The sequence below is a fragment of the Phacochoerus africanus genome, chromosome 15, assembly GCF_016906955.1.
Source record: "Phacochoerus africanus isolate WHEZ1 chromosome 15, ROS_Pafr_v1, whole genome shotgun sequence".
Lineage (NCBI taxonomy): Eukaryota > Metazoa > Chordata > Mammalia > Artiodactyla > Suidae > Phacochoerus > Phacochoerus africanus.
In genome coordinates, this window is record NC_062558.1 from 109,341,014 (window position 1) to 109,355,639 (window position 14,626).

General features: G+C 50.0%; 1 protein-coding gene across 3 annotated transcripts; it reads right to left on the reverse strand.

The window, feature by feature from the left end:
- Positions 1–878: 878 nt before the first annotated feature.
- AVPI1 (arginine vasopressin induced 1) lies at positions 879–9,185 on the reverse strand. Of its 3 annotated transcripts, none has more exons than XM_047760976.1 (3): positions 9,009–9,185; positions 2,568–2,864; positions 879–1,465 (listed from the first exon to the last, which is right to left on the reverse strand). In XM_047760976.1, exons 2-3 carry the CDS (start codon positions 2,852–2,854, stop codon positions 1,306–1,308), a joined length of 447 nt encoding a protein of 148 aa, XP_047616932.1. In that variant the 5' UTR covers positions 2,855–2,864; positions 9,009–9,185; the 3' UTR covers positions 879–1,305. The 3 variants fall into 3 exon arrangements, with proteins under 3 accessions (XP_047616932.1, XP_047616931.1, XP_047616930.1); XM_047760975.1 differs by having other exon boundaries at positions 8,667–9,184; XM_047760974.1 differs by having other exon boundaries at positions 9,017–9,181.
- Between the last annotated feature and the right edge of the window lie 5,441 nt (positions 9,186–14,626).

Here is a 14,626-nt window from a genome sequence, read left to right on the forward strand (position 1 = left end):
CTTTACCTCTAGTAGAGGAAGGTACAGGTTCCCTAATCTCATGTGACACCAACACGACCGGAACCTGCACTGCTGTGAAGCTGTTTGTATTCATCATGTAGCCCTCTGACTGTGAATATTTGTTGCAGAAATAGTCGTGTTTTGTTTTGAGATGGTTCCCCAATAGAGATTATACAGTATTTGCACTGACTACTTTCTGAAAGCCGAAAAAGTCCGAAGTCCAAAATCCTCTAGCCCCACAGGTTTGTGATAAGGAATGTGGACTGGCATCTCTTCTTGGCCACGAGAGGGCAGCCCTGCCCTGTGTGCACATCACTGCGCACTCCGGAGCACTTTGAACCCTGGCTTCTTTCAGTGGTGGGTAATCAAGCAGATAGGTTGAGTGTGGAGGGGAGCTGAATACTAATGAGCACATAGTAGGCTTCTTTTGAGTCAAGACCAGAATAGTAGTCAAAACTCCTCACCCTCAGGGTTTTCAGGCTCTAGGAAACCTCAGTAATGCAAGAGGCTTGAGAACGACTGGTACACCTGTTAAGCTACCCCTGGACGGTGGGTGCTCAGGGATGAAGCCAGCTGAGGAGCTGGCACTCACTACACTGACTACAGACTCATCCAGCCCTGAGACCCACTGCCCACCATGCAGGGCTGACTGTAATAGCCTCACCCTCCTAAAGCTGGCTAGGGGTCAAGAGCCTTCTCTCCTCTCCTCAGACCAGGACTGCCTGCAGAAAGGCTTCCATGTCGCCTTCCAAGCTGACAGCCTCTGAAAAAAGAGGCTCCTTCCTGGGAACAGCCCGTCTCTGCAATGAGCCCAGTGCCTCACCCCCAGCTCCAAAATATCCATTTCAGGATTTTCTCCTGTGACAGACTCACATAGCTCTTGATGCAAATGGTTTTATTTTGCCACTTCAACCACATTTTAAGGGGTGTGGGACAGGCTGCTGGACCATGGGGTACTGTAGTAGCAGGAGGGTTAGTAGCAGGAGTGTTGAGATGCTGTCTGTCACTTGACTCCCAGGGGAATATCATGCAGCCCAGGTATAGTGTTAAACTGGGAAGGGCTGAGGCAGCAACTGTCACCGTTCTTCCTCAGTCTGGTGAGGAATGGGTCCCACCTAGCAGCTCAGTGGAACCCTCCAGTCCTGTTCTGACTCAAGCAGACCAGTGGCCACAGGGTTGCATTTACTTGAGTGGGGCTGTCTGCCTCAACTCTCTTCCAAGAATTCTTCACCTCTTCAGGCCCTTTGGCAAAAGTCCCTGTGAATCCTGAGGGAAGATAGAGCTGTCTCCAGCCCCGTCCCCGGGTCAGTGTCTGATCTGATGGAGGTAGCCTGTGGGACCCGGCTTCCCCCAGTTCCGGCGGATCCTGGCACTGGTCCTCCGAGAGTTCAGATACTGCTCACTGGAGGCCGTCTCCGTGGCACTGCTCTGAGGGTTGGCCAGTGGAGCGTGGGGCTCTGGGATTCTGTAGGGAACAAGCATGTGTTAAGCCAACGTCAATAGGAAGGATAGAATCAGAACTGGAGAGATTCTGGTCATGGCGAACTATTAAAACACAGTTCAGGAGTTCCTGTGGTAGCTCAGTGGTTAATGAATCTGACTAGGAACGATGAGGTTGCGGGTTCGATCCCTGGCCTTGCTCAGTGGATTAAGGATCCAGCGCTGCCGTGAGCTGTGGTGTACGTTGCAGACGTGGTTCAGATCCTACGTTGCTATGGCTGTAGTGTAGGCCGGCAGCTACAGCTCCGATTAGATCCTTAGCCTGGGAACCTCCATATGCCATGAGAGCGGCCCAAGAAATGCAAAAAGACAAACAAAAAAACAAAAACAGGAGTTCCCGTCGTGGCGCAGTGGTTAACGAATCCGACTAGGAACCAGGAGGTTGCGGGTTCGGTCCCTGCCCTTGCTCAGTGGGTTAACGATCCGGCGTTGCCGTGAGCTGTGGTGTAGGTTGCAGACGCGGCTCGGATCCCGAGTTGCTGTGGCTCTGGCGTAGGCCGGTGGCTACAGCTCCGATTCAACCCCTAGCCTGGGAACCTCCATATGCCGCGGGAGCGGCCCAGGAAATAGCAACAACAACAACAACAAAAGACCAAAAAAAAAACAAAAAAACACAGCTCAGGGCCAAATGAGACCAGGGCTCTGGTCTCGTCTGTCTCTGCCTCCAAGAGCTGTATGACAAAGCAAAGCTTTCAGAGTTGGACTAGCTCAGGGGTGTGACCCTCACCATTTCTCCAACTTCTTCGTTACCTGTTCAACAAAAGTAAATAGGATTTTTTCCCCTTTCAAATAGTAGTCCTTCCCACCTGGTGGGGAACCCCAGTGGCACTGAAAGGACCCAGGCACCCCTTCCTACGGAGTTCACAGGGTCATAGGGTGACTCCAGTATTAAGAGCCATCTTTTAAGTGCCAACCATGCAGGAGGCGCTCTGTAGACCTTATAACAACCCCAGTGGGAGGGACTTCATGGCGAGGCCAGGTTAGTGGCTCCAGGCCACCCAGCCAGGAAGTGGAGTGGGCATCACTAGTGCTCTCCCCACCTCAGCCCTCCAGCCACAAGGGCCTACCTGAGCCGGCTGCAGTGGTGCAGCGAGTGGTCCAGGGGCTTCTGCCGAGGAGGCCTCTTCCTGCGCAGCCTCTTCAAGGCCTCTGCCACACGCTGGTCCCCTGCGCACTCCCAGATGATCTGCGCCCGTTCCTCAGCCAGCTGATCCCCGCTGCGCTGAAACAGGCCCTGGATCTGCAGCAGTTCAGCATCCTGGAAGATGTTGGCTGAGGCCTGCTTGCGGCCCCGGGCCTCTGTTGGGGCCTGCCAGGGGGGCGGCTCACTCACCACAGAGGCGGGGGTGCCCATCCTGGGTGCTCTGAGGAAGGAGCATGGAAGAATGTCAGCAGCTTGGCAGGCCCATCCCAAACCCAGGGGTCCTGGCTAATGCAAGGGCTTCCGGCGTTTCTATTCTCCAGGAGCCAAAGTGGAGTAAGTCTTGACTTAACAATCACTGTGAGGCGTTCCCGTCATGGCGCAGTGGTTAACAAACCCGACCAGGAACGATGAGGTTGTGTGTTCGATCCCTGCCCTTGCTTAGTGGGTTAAGGATCTGGCGTTGCCGTGAGCTGTGGTGTAGGTTGCAGACGTGGCTTGGATCCCACATTGCCGTGGCTGTGGCGCAGGCCAGCAGCTACAGCTGCAATTGGACCTGTAGCCTGGGAACCTCCATGTTCCACAGGTGCAGCCCTAAAAAGACAAAAAAATTTAAGAAATAAAATGCAGCTGATGACCACTTCTCAGGCTCGTTGTAAGGATTAAATGGGTCTAGTATGGTTTCAGGTACCCAATGAGAGCTAAATAAATGCCAACACCCCTCTTTGTGGTCTCCTTGACTTTACACTTGGGTCAGGGGACATGGGCACACAGGGGTGTGATATGGACGCTCCTTTTCCTCCAAGCAGGCTGGCCTGAGCCAGCTGCCTGTGCTCGCTCCACCCTTCACAGCCCTGGGCCTAACGGGGAAGGCCTGGTTGCTAAGTCAGACCTGTTCCACAACTAGCTACAGAGATAGGTCAACCAGTGACCAACCTAAAGAGGTGGAAAAATCAAAGTTAAAATGTATTTAAATTTGAGTTCCCAGTGTGGCTCAGCCATAACGAACCTTTACCCATGAGGACATGGGTTTGATCCCTGGCCTTGCTCAGTGGGTTAAGGATCCCGCATTGTTATGGCTGTAGCTGTAGCTCCAATTCAACCCCTAGCCTAAAAAGCAAAATAAAATACATAAAATAAATAAAACAAACCTCCAGGAGACTTTCAGACAAATTAACTTCATAAAAATTGTGCTTTTTATCTGGGAAATGGGGATTTTATCTTTTATTTATTTATTTTTTTTAGGGCCACAGGTGCAGCATAGGGAAGTTCTCAGGCTAGGGGCTGAATTGGAGCTGGAGCCGCCAGCTTACACCACAGCCACAGCAACGATGGATCCTTAACCCACTAAACGTGGCTAGGGATCGAACCTGCATTCTCATGGATGCTGGCTGGGTTCATTTCTGCTGAATCACAATGGGAACTCCAAAAATGGGAATTTTAAAATATGCCTCTCCTCAGGCACAATTATGGGAATCCTGGGAATGCAGTTAAAAGCTAATATGTATGGTAAATTAAACCCCAGAGGTGGATGGTATGAATATACTGTGACCAGAAAACAACCTGCACCAAGTAACACTTTCAAGCTGACAAAGAGAAATAAAAACTATGAGGTGTCTATTCTGTATCAGCAATAGGCATGGTATCACTTCACCCTCAAAACAGTTCTTAGAGGAGTTCCCGCTGTGGCACAGTGGGTTAAGAATCTGACTGCAGCAGCTCAGGTTGCCTTTATTCCTAGGCTGGTGCAGTGATTTAAAGGATCCAGCATTGCTGCAACTACAGCATAGTTTGCAGCTGCAGCTCAGATTCAATCCCTGGCCCAAGAACTTCCATATGCCTTGGGTACAGCCATTAAAAAAAAAAAGGAGGGAGTTCCCGTCGTGGCGCAGTGGTTAACGAATCCGACTAGGAACCATGAGGTTGCGGGTTCGGTCCCTGCCCTTGCTCAGTGGGTTAACGATCCGGCGTTGCTGTGAGCTGTGGTGTAGGTTGCAGACGCGGCTCGGATCCCGCGTTGCTGTGGCTCTGGCGTAGGCCGGTGGCTACAGCTCCGATTCAACCCCTGGCCTGGGAACCTCCATATGCCGAGGGAGCGGCCCAAGAAATAGCAACAAAAACAACAACAACAAAGACAAAAGACAAAAAAAAAAAAAAAGGAGTTCCTTTTGTGGCTCAGCAGTTAATGAACCCAACTAAGATCTATGAGGATTTGGGTTTGATCCCTGGCCTCACTCAGTAGGTTAAGGATCTGGCACTACTGCGAGCTGTGGTGTAGGTCACAGACGTGACTCAGATCCGGCATTGCTGTGGCCGTGACATAGGCTGGTGGCTACACCTCCAATTCGACCCCTAGCTGGGAACTTCCATATGCTGTGGGTGAGGCCCTAAAATAGCAAAAAAAAAAAAACAAATAAAACAAAACAAAAACAACAACAACAAAACCCAAAAAACAAAACAAAAAAAATTAAAACAAGAAAAAACAGTTCTTAGGAATCAGGCACTTTTTTTTTTTTTTCCCCTGCTTTTTAGGGCCATATCAGCAGCATATAGAAGTTCCCAGGCTAGAGGTCAAATCAGAGCTACAGCTGCCAGCCTACACCACAGCCACAGCAACGCCAGATCCTCAACCCACTAAGCGATGCTAGGGATCAAACCCGCATCCTCATGGATAGTTGTTGGGTTCATTACCACTGAGCCATGAGGGGACCTCCAGGAATCAGGCACTATCATCCTTATCCCAGTTCACAGAGGAGCCAAGGGAAGCTGAGATATGAGTACCCATGGTCCAGGCAAGGCCAGAGCCTGGTCTAAGTGGCCGCAGTCTAAGATTTTAAACCACGCAGTTGCCCCCACAGCCAGGCAGCTCAAAGCACATTTCTTCCCATCATTTCTGTGAGGACTGTTTCATGATTCTCGACTAATTCATAAAGCAGGAAAGTCACCACTGGTTAGGGAAGAAGAACAAAAAAAGGAAAGAGAAAGAAAGAGAAAGAGGGAGGGAGGGAAGGAGGAAGGAAAGAAGGAAGAAAGAGGAAGAACAAAGTCCTACGCACAGGCAGGAGTGAGGTGGTGGAATTTATTTTAATCTTTTCGCTAGTGTCAGAGCTGTTTACTGGGTGACGGGCTGGCCCAGCCATGAAGCCTCGAACCTGTGGCACTCTGAAGAGGCAGATCCCCAGCTTCCGCAGAAGAAATCTGGAACTGCAACCCCGCCTAATGTACAGAACATGGCTTATGAGTCAGTTCTGAGCCCTAGTTCGGCCACTCACCAGCTGAGAGGCCCTGGGCACTTTACGTGGCCTCTGTGAGCCTGTTGCCCTCTTCTGAAAGAACAAGTTGATGCTTATGGCCTCCAAGGGCGTGTGCTCGTGTTGGGAGTCAATGATTCCATGACAAAGCTAGGTCCATACAGAAGCAGAGATGGGTTTGCTTGCCTGCCAGGGCCTAGGTGCCACATGTGTGGACAGGTCTGGCTGATTTAGGGGCCAAGGAACTCCCCACCCAGCAGCTCCCCTTTTGTGCCCTCATCAGTCTTCCCTGGAGACTGTTGTGCTGCTGTGGGCATTTGGGTTAGGGTCTGGTAGAAGAGAGAAGCCACTGCTCTGCTGCACTCTAGGCTGGCTACGGTCAAGCCTGGGACAGACTCCAAGGCAGATCTGGGTGGTGGGAGAAGGCGGACAGTCCTTCTCTTAGACTCAGGCAATCTTACCCTCCCGTCAGAGAAGAGAGCAATGGGATCAAACAGCAGCGCTGCCTCAGGGAGGAAATGGCTCAGAGCCTGCCTTCCCAGATGGTCCCAGCAGCCTCCTGCCTCCAACTGTAACAAGTTACAGTTACAGTGAGTTACAAATGCACCAACAAGGAACCATCCGGGAGAGTCTGAGCCTGCAGCCTCAATCACATCCTCCATGAACCGGGGGGGTGGGAGGGACCTGGCATCTCCGGATTTTGAAGCCCCTCACTCTTGGTTCTGCTTCCCACCCTGGAATTCAGACAGCAGAGTGAGGCTCGGAGGAAGAGTCAGTGGATTTGACATAGGATTAGAGAGTAAACTGGGAGAAAACTGAATCAGAACCCTTTCATTATCAGAAGATTTCCTGTCTCATTCAGGGTGTTACCGCCCCACTAATTTCCTGGATGAGACCTGAATCTAGGGAAGTCAGTGTATTCTTGAACAATGGCACTTTTTAAAACGGGAAAATGAAACCATGAAGCTATTAAAAGATTATAAATGGATCTTTAACTTCAGAGCTGACATAAAAGATAAGCATGGGTCTGTGAGCAAATGAGTAAAGACTAATTGCAAAATACTTCAATTTCACCTGAACTGGCTTGCAGATGAATTCCCAAAGGAAATATCAAATGTTGAGAATGAAGTTCAACTCGTTTTGAAACAGTAATAAATGAACTATAGAGCTTCTAACAAAGAAATACATTTAAAATGTGACTCATCCTGCACTAGATTTGCAGTATATAAATATGGTGCTCAGCTGAGCGTTCTTTGTAAGTTATGCATCTTAGTTCAGAAACCCGTTCTCATGGTGTCCCTGGGAGGTGCAGGGGACTATGACAGGCACAACACACTTGGGTGACCTGGGTGGCAAGTGGGCCCTTACTCAGCTCACCCCCTTCAGATAACGCTGGTGACAGAAATAATCTGTAACCGGAGGCCAAGGGCCTCTTAGAAAAAGAACTGGAGGCTCTGGCCCAAGGCCTAAACCAACACTTGTGGCCTTGGCCTGCTTCCCGGCACAAACATGCCCCTGGACAGCAGCCAAAATCAGTGGCTCCTTCAAGGAAGAGGCCCAGTCCAAATGGCCGTGTGGGGCCCCCCACTGGGCCTAGTTCAGCAAGGTGCACATATGGGACACACACTGGCCTCCAAATCTGTGTCCCAGGAGGTGACGAAAGGAAACAGGTCCTTCTCCCAGATCAATTCTCAGATATGACCTGGAAGTAAACTCCCTCTAGATCTAGGAATAATTCTTTTCAAGAGTTCAAGAACCTTGAATTCTGGCTGTGCCACTGATAACTGGGGTGAGTGTGGCAGGCCTCTACTTCCCCTGCCGCAGTTTGCTCCTCATCAAAATGGTGAGAATAAATAACCTTTAAGGGGCCAGGGAGATAAAGTATGCAAAAGTTTCCATCCCGGGAGTTCCCGTGGTGGCTCAGTGGTTAACAAATCCGACTAGGAACCATGAGGTTGCGGGTTCGGTCCCTGGCCTTGCTCAGTGGGTTGGGGATCTATGAGCTGTGGTGTAGGTTGCAGACTCGGCTTGGATCCTGTGTTGCTATGGCTGTGGCATAGGCTGGCGGCTACAGCTCCAATCAGACCCCTAGCCTGGGAACCTCCAATATGCCACGGGAGCGGCCCAAGAAATGGCAAAAAGACAGGAAAAAAAAAAGTTTCCATCCCATACATCACATCATCATGAATGAATGATGTAAAGGAAAGGCTGTTTAACCACCAGGGGATTATAGAATCATTGCCATCTGCATCCTCACCATCCTCATAAAACTCCCTCAAAGAGCCTTTAGTCTTGAGAGAAGAGGGTAAAGGGAGATGGATTCATCCGTGGACTTTTAAATCACAGCTGCCATTGAGGCAGCCTGCTCTCTGTCAAGTGCAGAACAGCACTTCCTGAGGAGTAACATCTTTAATTCTCACAAAACTCCTATGAGGAGTCATTATTATTACACCCATTTTACAGATGAGAAAGCTGAGCTCAGAAAGGTTAAGTAACTTCCCAAAGTCACACAGGTGGTAGGTGAACAGCCTGGGATGCGAACGGGAGTCTGAGCCCAAAGCCCACGCTCTCCACCACTGCTATTTTTGTTCCTGCCAGATGGCTGACGAGGTCTTCCGAGGGAGGAAGGACTCAGGAGGCTTTGAAACCTCTTAGAGCCTGCTATCTGATTCTTTGGGTTTGGAAGGCACAAGGATCCAAAGTCGGGTCTCCCAAGCTAGCCTCTGTGACCTCGGCCCTCCACGGCCCCACGGGGGGTTAGAACGATTACTCACCACGCTGAAGGGCAGCAACGACAGACCTCAAGTCGCAAGTTAAAATGCGCCCACCCTAACCCCTTCCCCTTCGAAGGGGTGGGCGCAGCTCTGGGCTTCCTGCCGCGACGGTGCTCACAAGGACCAGGCGGCGTTCATGAACAGGATGAGAGCTTGGGAGGGGGTGTCCTGGCCGAGGTCACATGGCGACATTCCCTGCGCGGGTCGGCCCCCGGGGCTCAGACGTGGCAGCTTCGCACAACGACGGGCCCTAAGTGGACCTGGGGTTTCGGGTCCCGCCTGCACCCTTGCTCTGACGGCGCGCCCACCCACTTCCACCGCAGCGCGAGCCAGGCTGCCTACCTACGTACCTGGCCGCCCAAGGCGGGCCACCTCGGTCACAGCCGCGGCTCCCCGGAGAAAGCGCTCCCTAGTTCCAGAACAGCCAATCCTGAGCCGAGCCTTGGTGTGAGCTCCCGGCGAGCCTTCCAAAATCGAACGCGAAGACTCCGCGAGCCAATCAGTGGAGATAGAGGGATGAGAGGCGTGGCCCTACTCCTCCCCCTTCCCTCCGCTGGCCTCGAAAGTCCAGTGCGAAGAAGCCCCCGGTCCAATCAGCGATGCAGCGGCAGCGAGGGGCGTGTCCTGGGGGCTCTCTCTCCCCGCCCTCGGCTGCCCTCACGCCGCGTCCGGAGATGCTCCCTTCATTGACGTCAGTCCTCGGGGAGAGCGTGGTTTTGCTGGCTGGGGAGTGGGGGCGGGGCCGCATTCCAGTCCCGGGGTGCGGCAAGGGCTGGCCCAGCTGGGTACACGTGACGGGTGCACCCCTCCCCTGGGAACGAAGCCAATAAGCGCGGCGCGGGATTCCTTGCGGCTCGTGGCCCTCTGCAAATAGACTTGCAGCTACTTAAACTCAACAGCAGACCACTTGGTATTCTGGCTCGAGCTTTGAGGGAGAGGAAGAGGCAGCGCGGTAGTCAGACCTTGGGCTTCAAAGCCAGAATGTCGTGAGTTTGAATCTTCAATCAGCTGTGCAACCTTGGGCCAGTAGCCTAAATGAGAGGCTATTAAAAAGGTTTTATTCATTCATTCGACAGTGGTCTATTAGGGACCCACCCTGTCGGAGTTTCTTGACTTGCAGTGAACTGGAGACACCTTTAATAAGCCTTGTCCTGGGGGAATTTACAGTTTAGTCAAGGAGGCTGATATTTATTATTATTTTATTTATTTATTTATTTTTGGTCTGTTTGTCTTTTTTAGAGCTGCACTTGCAACACATGGAGGTTCCCAGGCTAAGGGTCCAATCGGAGCTGTGGCCGCCGGCCTAGGCCACAGCCAAGGCAACACGGGATCCTAGCATTGTCTGCGACCTTACACCACAGCGCACTGCAACACCGATCCTTAACCCACTGAGCAGGGCCAGAGATCTAACCCAAGTCCTCATGGATGCTAGTTGGGTTTGCTAACCGCTGAGCCAAGACGGGAACTCCAGAGGCCCACATTTATAAACCTAAAATATTGAGTGTGACTATGATTGTGATACACATTATGGCTCTGAGAGGGTAAAATGAAGGAACCTAAGCTCCTTTGGGGAGGTCCTAGAAGGCAGAAGTAATACTTCAGCTGAGATATGGAGGAGCTGCAATTGGTCACAGGATGAGGAGTGGGTCTGGGAAAAGCCTATAAGGAAAAGAGTACACGCTAAGGCCAGGAGGTAGCCAGTCTCAGAAGGACTTGAAATGAGGCCTAGATAAGGCCAACAAGGGAGAGAGAGGTGGGAAGCCAGAAGCAGAAGCAGGCAGTGAAGTTTCCACTTGAATAGCATTATATGTGTTTATTTACTAGATCTTTTCTAGCACTTACTATGTGCCAGTAATGCCAGTCAGCACTTTACAAATAGTAGCTCATTTCATCCTTTTGACAAATTTGTGTTTTTAGAAATTCACTTTGGCTGCAGCTTGGAATGTGGCTTGGGGGGGTGGGGGGCAGGAGTGGTGGCAGAGTATCCAGTAGGCCCTTGATAAGTGTTTGTTTACTTGGTTTGAAGATGAGTAGTTGTGCACGGGTTCAAAAATAGTCACAAAGGGCACCTGGGAATAGGCAGCCAGACTTGTTGTCACTTCGAAGCTGACCTTAATAGTCATTTGAGTTCTATTCTGTAGAAGTTCTGAAAAAAAAAAGTTCTTATTCTTTGATAAGAGCCAGCACACCAGGGAGTTCCCTGGTGGCCTAGCGGGTAAGGATGCAGTGTTGTCACTGCTGTGGCTTGGGTCACTGCTGTGGCATGGGTTCGATCCCTGGCCTGGGAATTTTTGCCTGTCGCAGGTGCAGCCAAGAACTAGCACACTGGGATTTGTAGGGCCCTTTCTGCAGGGTAGAGGTTAGGTTTGGGCGATGTTCCTCATCGCATGGCCTCCAGTTCCTCTCTCCGCCCTGCACAAAACATTATTAGCAAGAGCTTTGCTGTCATTGAAAAGGTTTTAACTTTGTTTTTCCTGAAGCCCTGTGGAAACATAGAAACGAACAAAGAAATTAGCAATATTTATCTCCAATAGAAAGTATTGCTGGGAGTTCCCGTTGTGGCTCAGTGGTTAACGAATCCAACTAGGAATCATGAGGTTGCAGGTTCCATCCCTGGCGTGGCTCAGTGGTTAACGAATCCAACTAAGAATCATGAGGTTGCAGGTTCCATCCCTGGCCTTGCTCAGTGGGTTAAGGATCCAGTGTTGCCGTGAGCTGTGGTGTAGGTCGCAGACATGGCTCGGATCCGGTGTTGCTGTGGCTGTGGTGTAGGCCGGTAGCTGTAGCTCCAATTAGCCCCCTAGCCTGGGAATCTCCATATGCTGCGGGAGTGGCCCTAGAAAAGGCAAAAAGACAAAAAAAAAAGAAGAAGAAAGAAAGAAAGTATCACTGCAAAGCCTTTCAGCCAACTGCGGGGCTGGGTACTGCGCTGACTTTTAAACTAGGAGGCTGGGTTTCTGAACCAGGAGCTCCCTCGACCCCATTCTCAGCAATAGGAAGGCCAAACGCTTGCCATAGGAGTGCCTAGGAATTCTGATGCCCTGAGCTCAGCTGAGCATACCAGGGTAGGAATTGGGAACTTGTGGCTTCTGGGTCAGATGTGACTAAGGCTGGGTGGAGGATATCTGGTGTCTCCAAACATTTTTGCAGGCATGTGACACTTGTGCGCTGACCACATCATGGAACTGTTTCTATTGTTACAGATTTATGAGTCAATATTTCTGATGGGAAGATGAGGCACTTCATAGTTGTGTGGGCCGTTCAGGAGTGCGGGAATCTGGGGTCCACAGATTGCATCTAGGATCCACTCCCCCACAGGGCCTTGTTTAGAGAAGGCCTGCTCTGGGGAATGGGGCCCTGTAGTGCAGGCCAAGACTCTGTTTAACCGGGGATCAGATTAAGGTGAGGCAAGTGGATGCTGTACTTAAAGGGGGGCCAAAAACCTCAGTAATCAAGATAAATATTTTAGGTATGCTTAGAATTCTTAGGTCTTGGAGGAGTTCCCATCGTGGCTCAGTGGTTAACGAATCCGACTAGGAACCATGAGGTTGCGGGTTCGGTCCCTGCCCTTGCTCAGTGGGTTAAGGATCCGGTGTTGCCGTGAGCTGTGGTGTAGGTTGCAGACGCGGCTCGGATCCCGTGTTGCTGTGGCTTTGGCGAAGGCCGGCGGCTGCAGCTCTGATTAGACCTCTAGCCTGGGAACCTCCATATGCCATGGGAGCGGCCCAAGAAATGGCAAAAAGACAAAAAAAGAACACACAAAAAACTTACGTCTTAGTAAGGCAACTTACTACAGCCCTCTTCTCTGAGCTTACAACCTGAACATGCTGAAAATAACAAAGTCTCACAGGCAAATGGTGCATTGTAGAAACATTTTGTAAAAATACGCCATTCATGTAAATTAGAATTCAAGGTCGGTGCTGTTATGGGTTTGCTTGGGCTGTCACAACAAAACACCACAGATTGGGTGGCTTAACAACAGAAATTTATTTTCTCACAGCTCTGGAGGCTGGCAAGTCCAAGATGAAGGTGGCAGCCAATTTGGTTTCTGGTGAGGGCTGTCTTCCCGGCTTGCAAACAGGGCCTGCTCACTGTGTTCTCACGTGGCAGAGAGAGAGAGAAGAGAGCTCTCAGTGTGTCTCCTTCTAAGGACACTAATCTTATCAGATCAGGGCTCCACACTCATTTGACCTTAATTACTTCCTTACTCCAAATAGAGTCACATTAGAGGTTAGAGCTCCAACATATAAATTTTGAGGGACACAATTCAGTCCATAGCAAGTATGAACTCGTGATTTTTAAAATATAGATCTGTAGAGGAGTTCCCATTGTGGCACAGCAGAAATGAATCCAACTAGAAACCATGAGGTTGTGGGTTTGATCCCTGGCTTCGCTCAGTGGGTTACGGATCTGGGGTTGCCGTGAGCTGTGGTGTAGGTTGTAGACGCGGCTTGGATCCTGTGTTGCTGTGGCTATGGTGTAGGCTGGCAGCAACAGCTCCGATTTGACCCCTAGCCTGGGAACCTCCATATGCCACAGGAGCGGCCCTAGAAAAGCAGCCCTAAAAATACAAAAAAAGACAAAACAAACAAACAAAAAAACCATTTAGCACCAGTTATTGATTTCTCAATGCCATTTTTCACAAAGGGAACCACGGCCCCTTGGAGAGATGATTAGTTCTACCACTGGCGTTGAGAAAGTTCAAGGTGATTCTAAAGCATCTTATGCTGGAAAGCAAGGAAGTACTCAACGAATGATGGAGATGTGTCAAAAGGACCAAGAGTCCATGTATAAGCCAAAGGGGGAGCATCAAAATGAACTAGGACAGAGTTCCCGCTGTGGCACAGTGGGTTAAGAATGTAATTGCAATGGCTTGGGTTGCTGTGGAAGTGCAGGTTCAATCCCTGGCCCAGAGGACATGGGTTAAAGCACCTGGGGTTGCAGCGTAGGTCACAGCTGTGGCTCAGATTCAATTCCTGCCTGGGAACTTCCATATGCTGTGGGTACGGCCATAAAACAAACAAAAACAAAACTAAAACAGTAGCAGATTATAACTCAATGAGTAAAATAAGACTATATAAGTTCATAATAATATAAATTAATGAATAAGTAAACAAAGAAGAAAAAGCCCTTCCTTATAGTAGGATGCCAGCTAATAAATGTAGAAGGAGGAGTTCCCGTCCTGGCGCAGTGGTTAACGAACCCGACTAGGAACCATGAGTTTCCAAAAAAAAAAAAAATGTGGAAGGAATGATGCACTAATGGCGACTAAAACAGCCATGTGACCAATTACAAAAACAAGGACTGTAGTAGTTTTGCATATTTTATCTGTTATGTATATATGGGGTTTTTGTACATACTAACCTTTTTTTCCTCCCTCTTCCCATCTTCATTTAACATGTAAGTTGTTGGAAGTTAATGTTGCAATTTAGTCCTCAGGTAACTATATTTGGGGACTGTGACAAAATCTGAGGGTTTTTTTTAGGGCTGCACCTGCAGCATATGGAAGTTCCCACGCTAGGGGCTGAATCGGAGCTGCAGCTGCAGCTGCAACCTATGCCACTAGGGATCCGATGCAGTTCATGGCAACCTGCTGAGGGGGGCCAGGGATTGAACCTGCATCCTCATGGATACTGGTCGGGTTCGTAACTGTAGAGCTACAATGGGACCTCCTCTGAGAAGTATTTAATAGAGACCAGTTAGACTGTGTATCTCCTTTTGAAAAGAGGTGAGAAAGTCTTCACTTGTAAGACAGATAGCTATATCCCATTAGGTGGAAATATGAAGCTGTTTCACTGTTGTATGGAAGTCCAGAAGTAGATAGAAGGTTGCATATGGAAGTTGAGTCCCTAAAGGGGTGCATTGTGCCAGTTATCTGTGTGATAACGGAGACCCTTAAAAATTTCTCCTTTTCCAGCTGCCGCAATGCTCAACTTTGCCGGTAGAGGGAGCTGACCAGA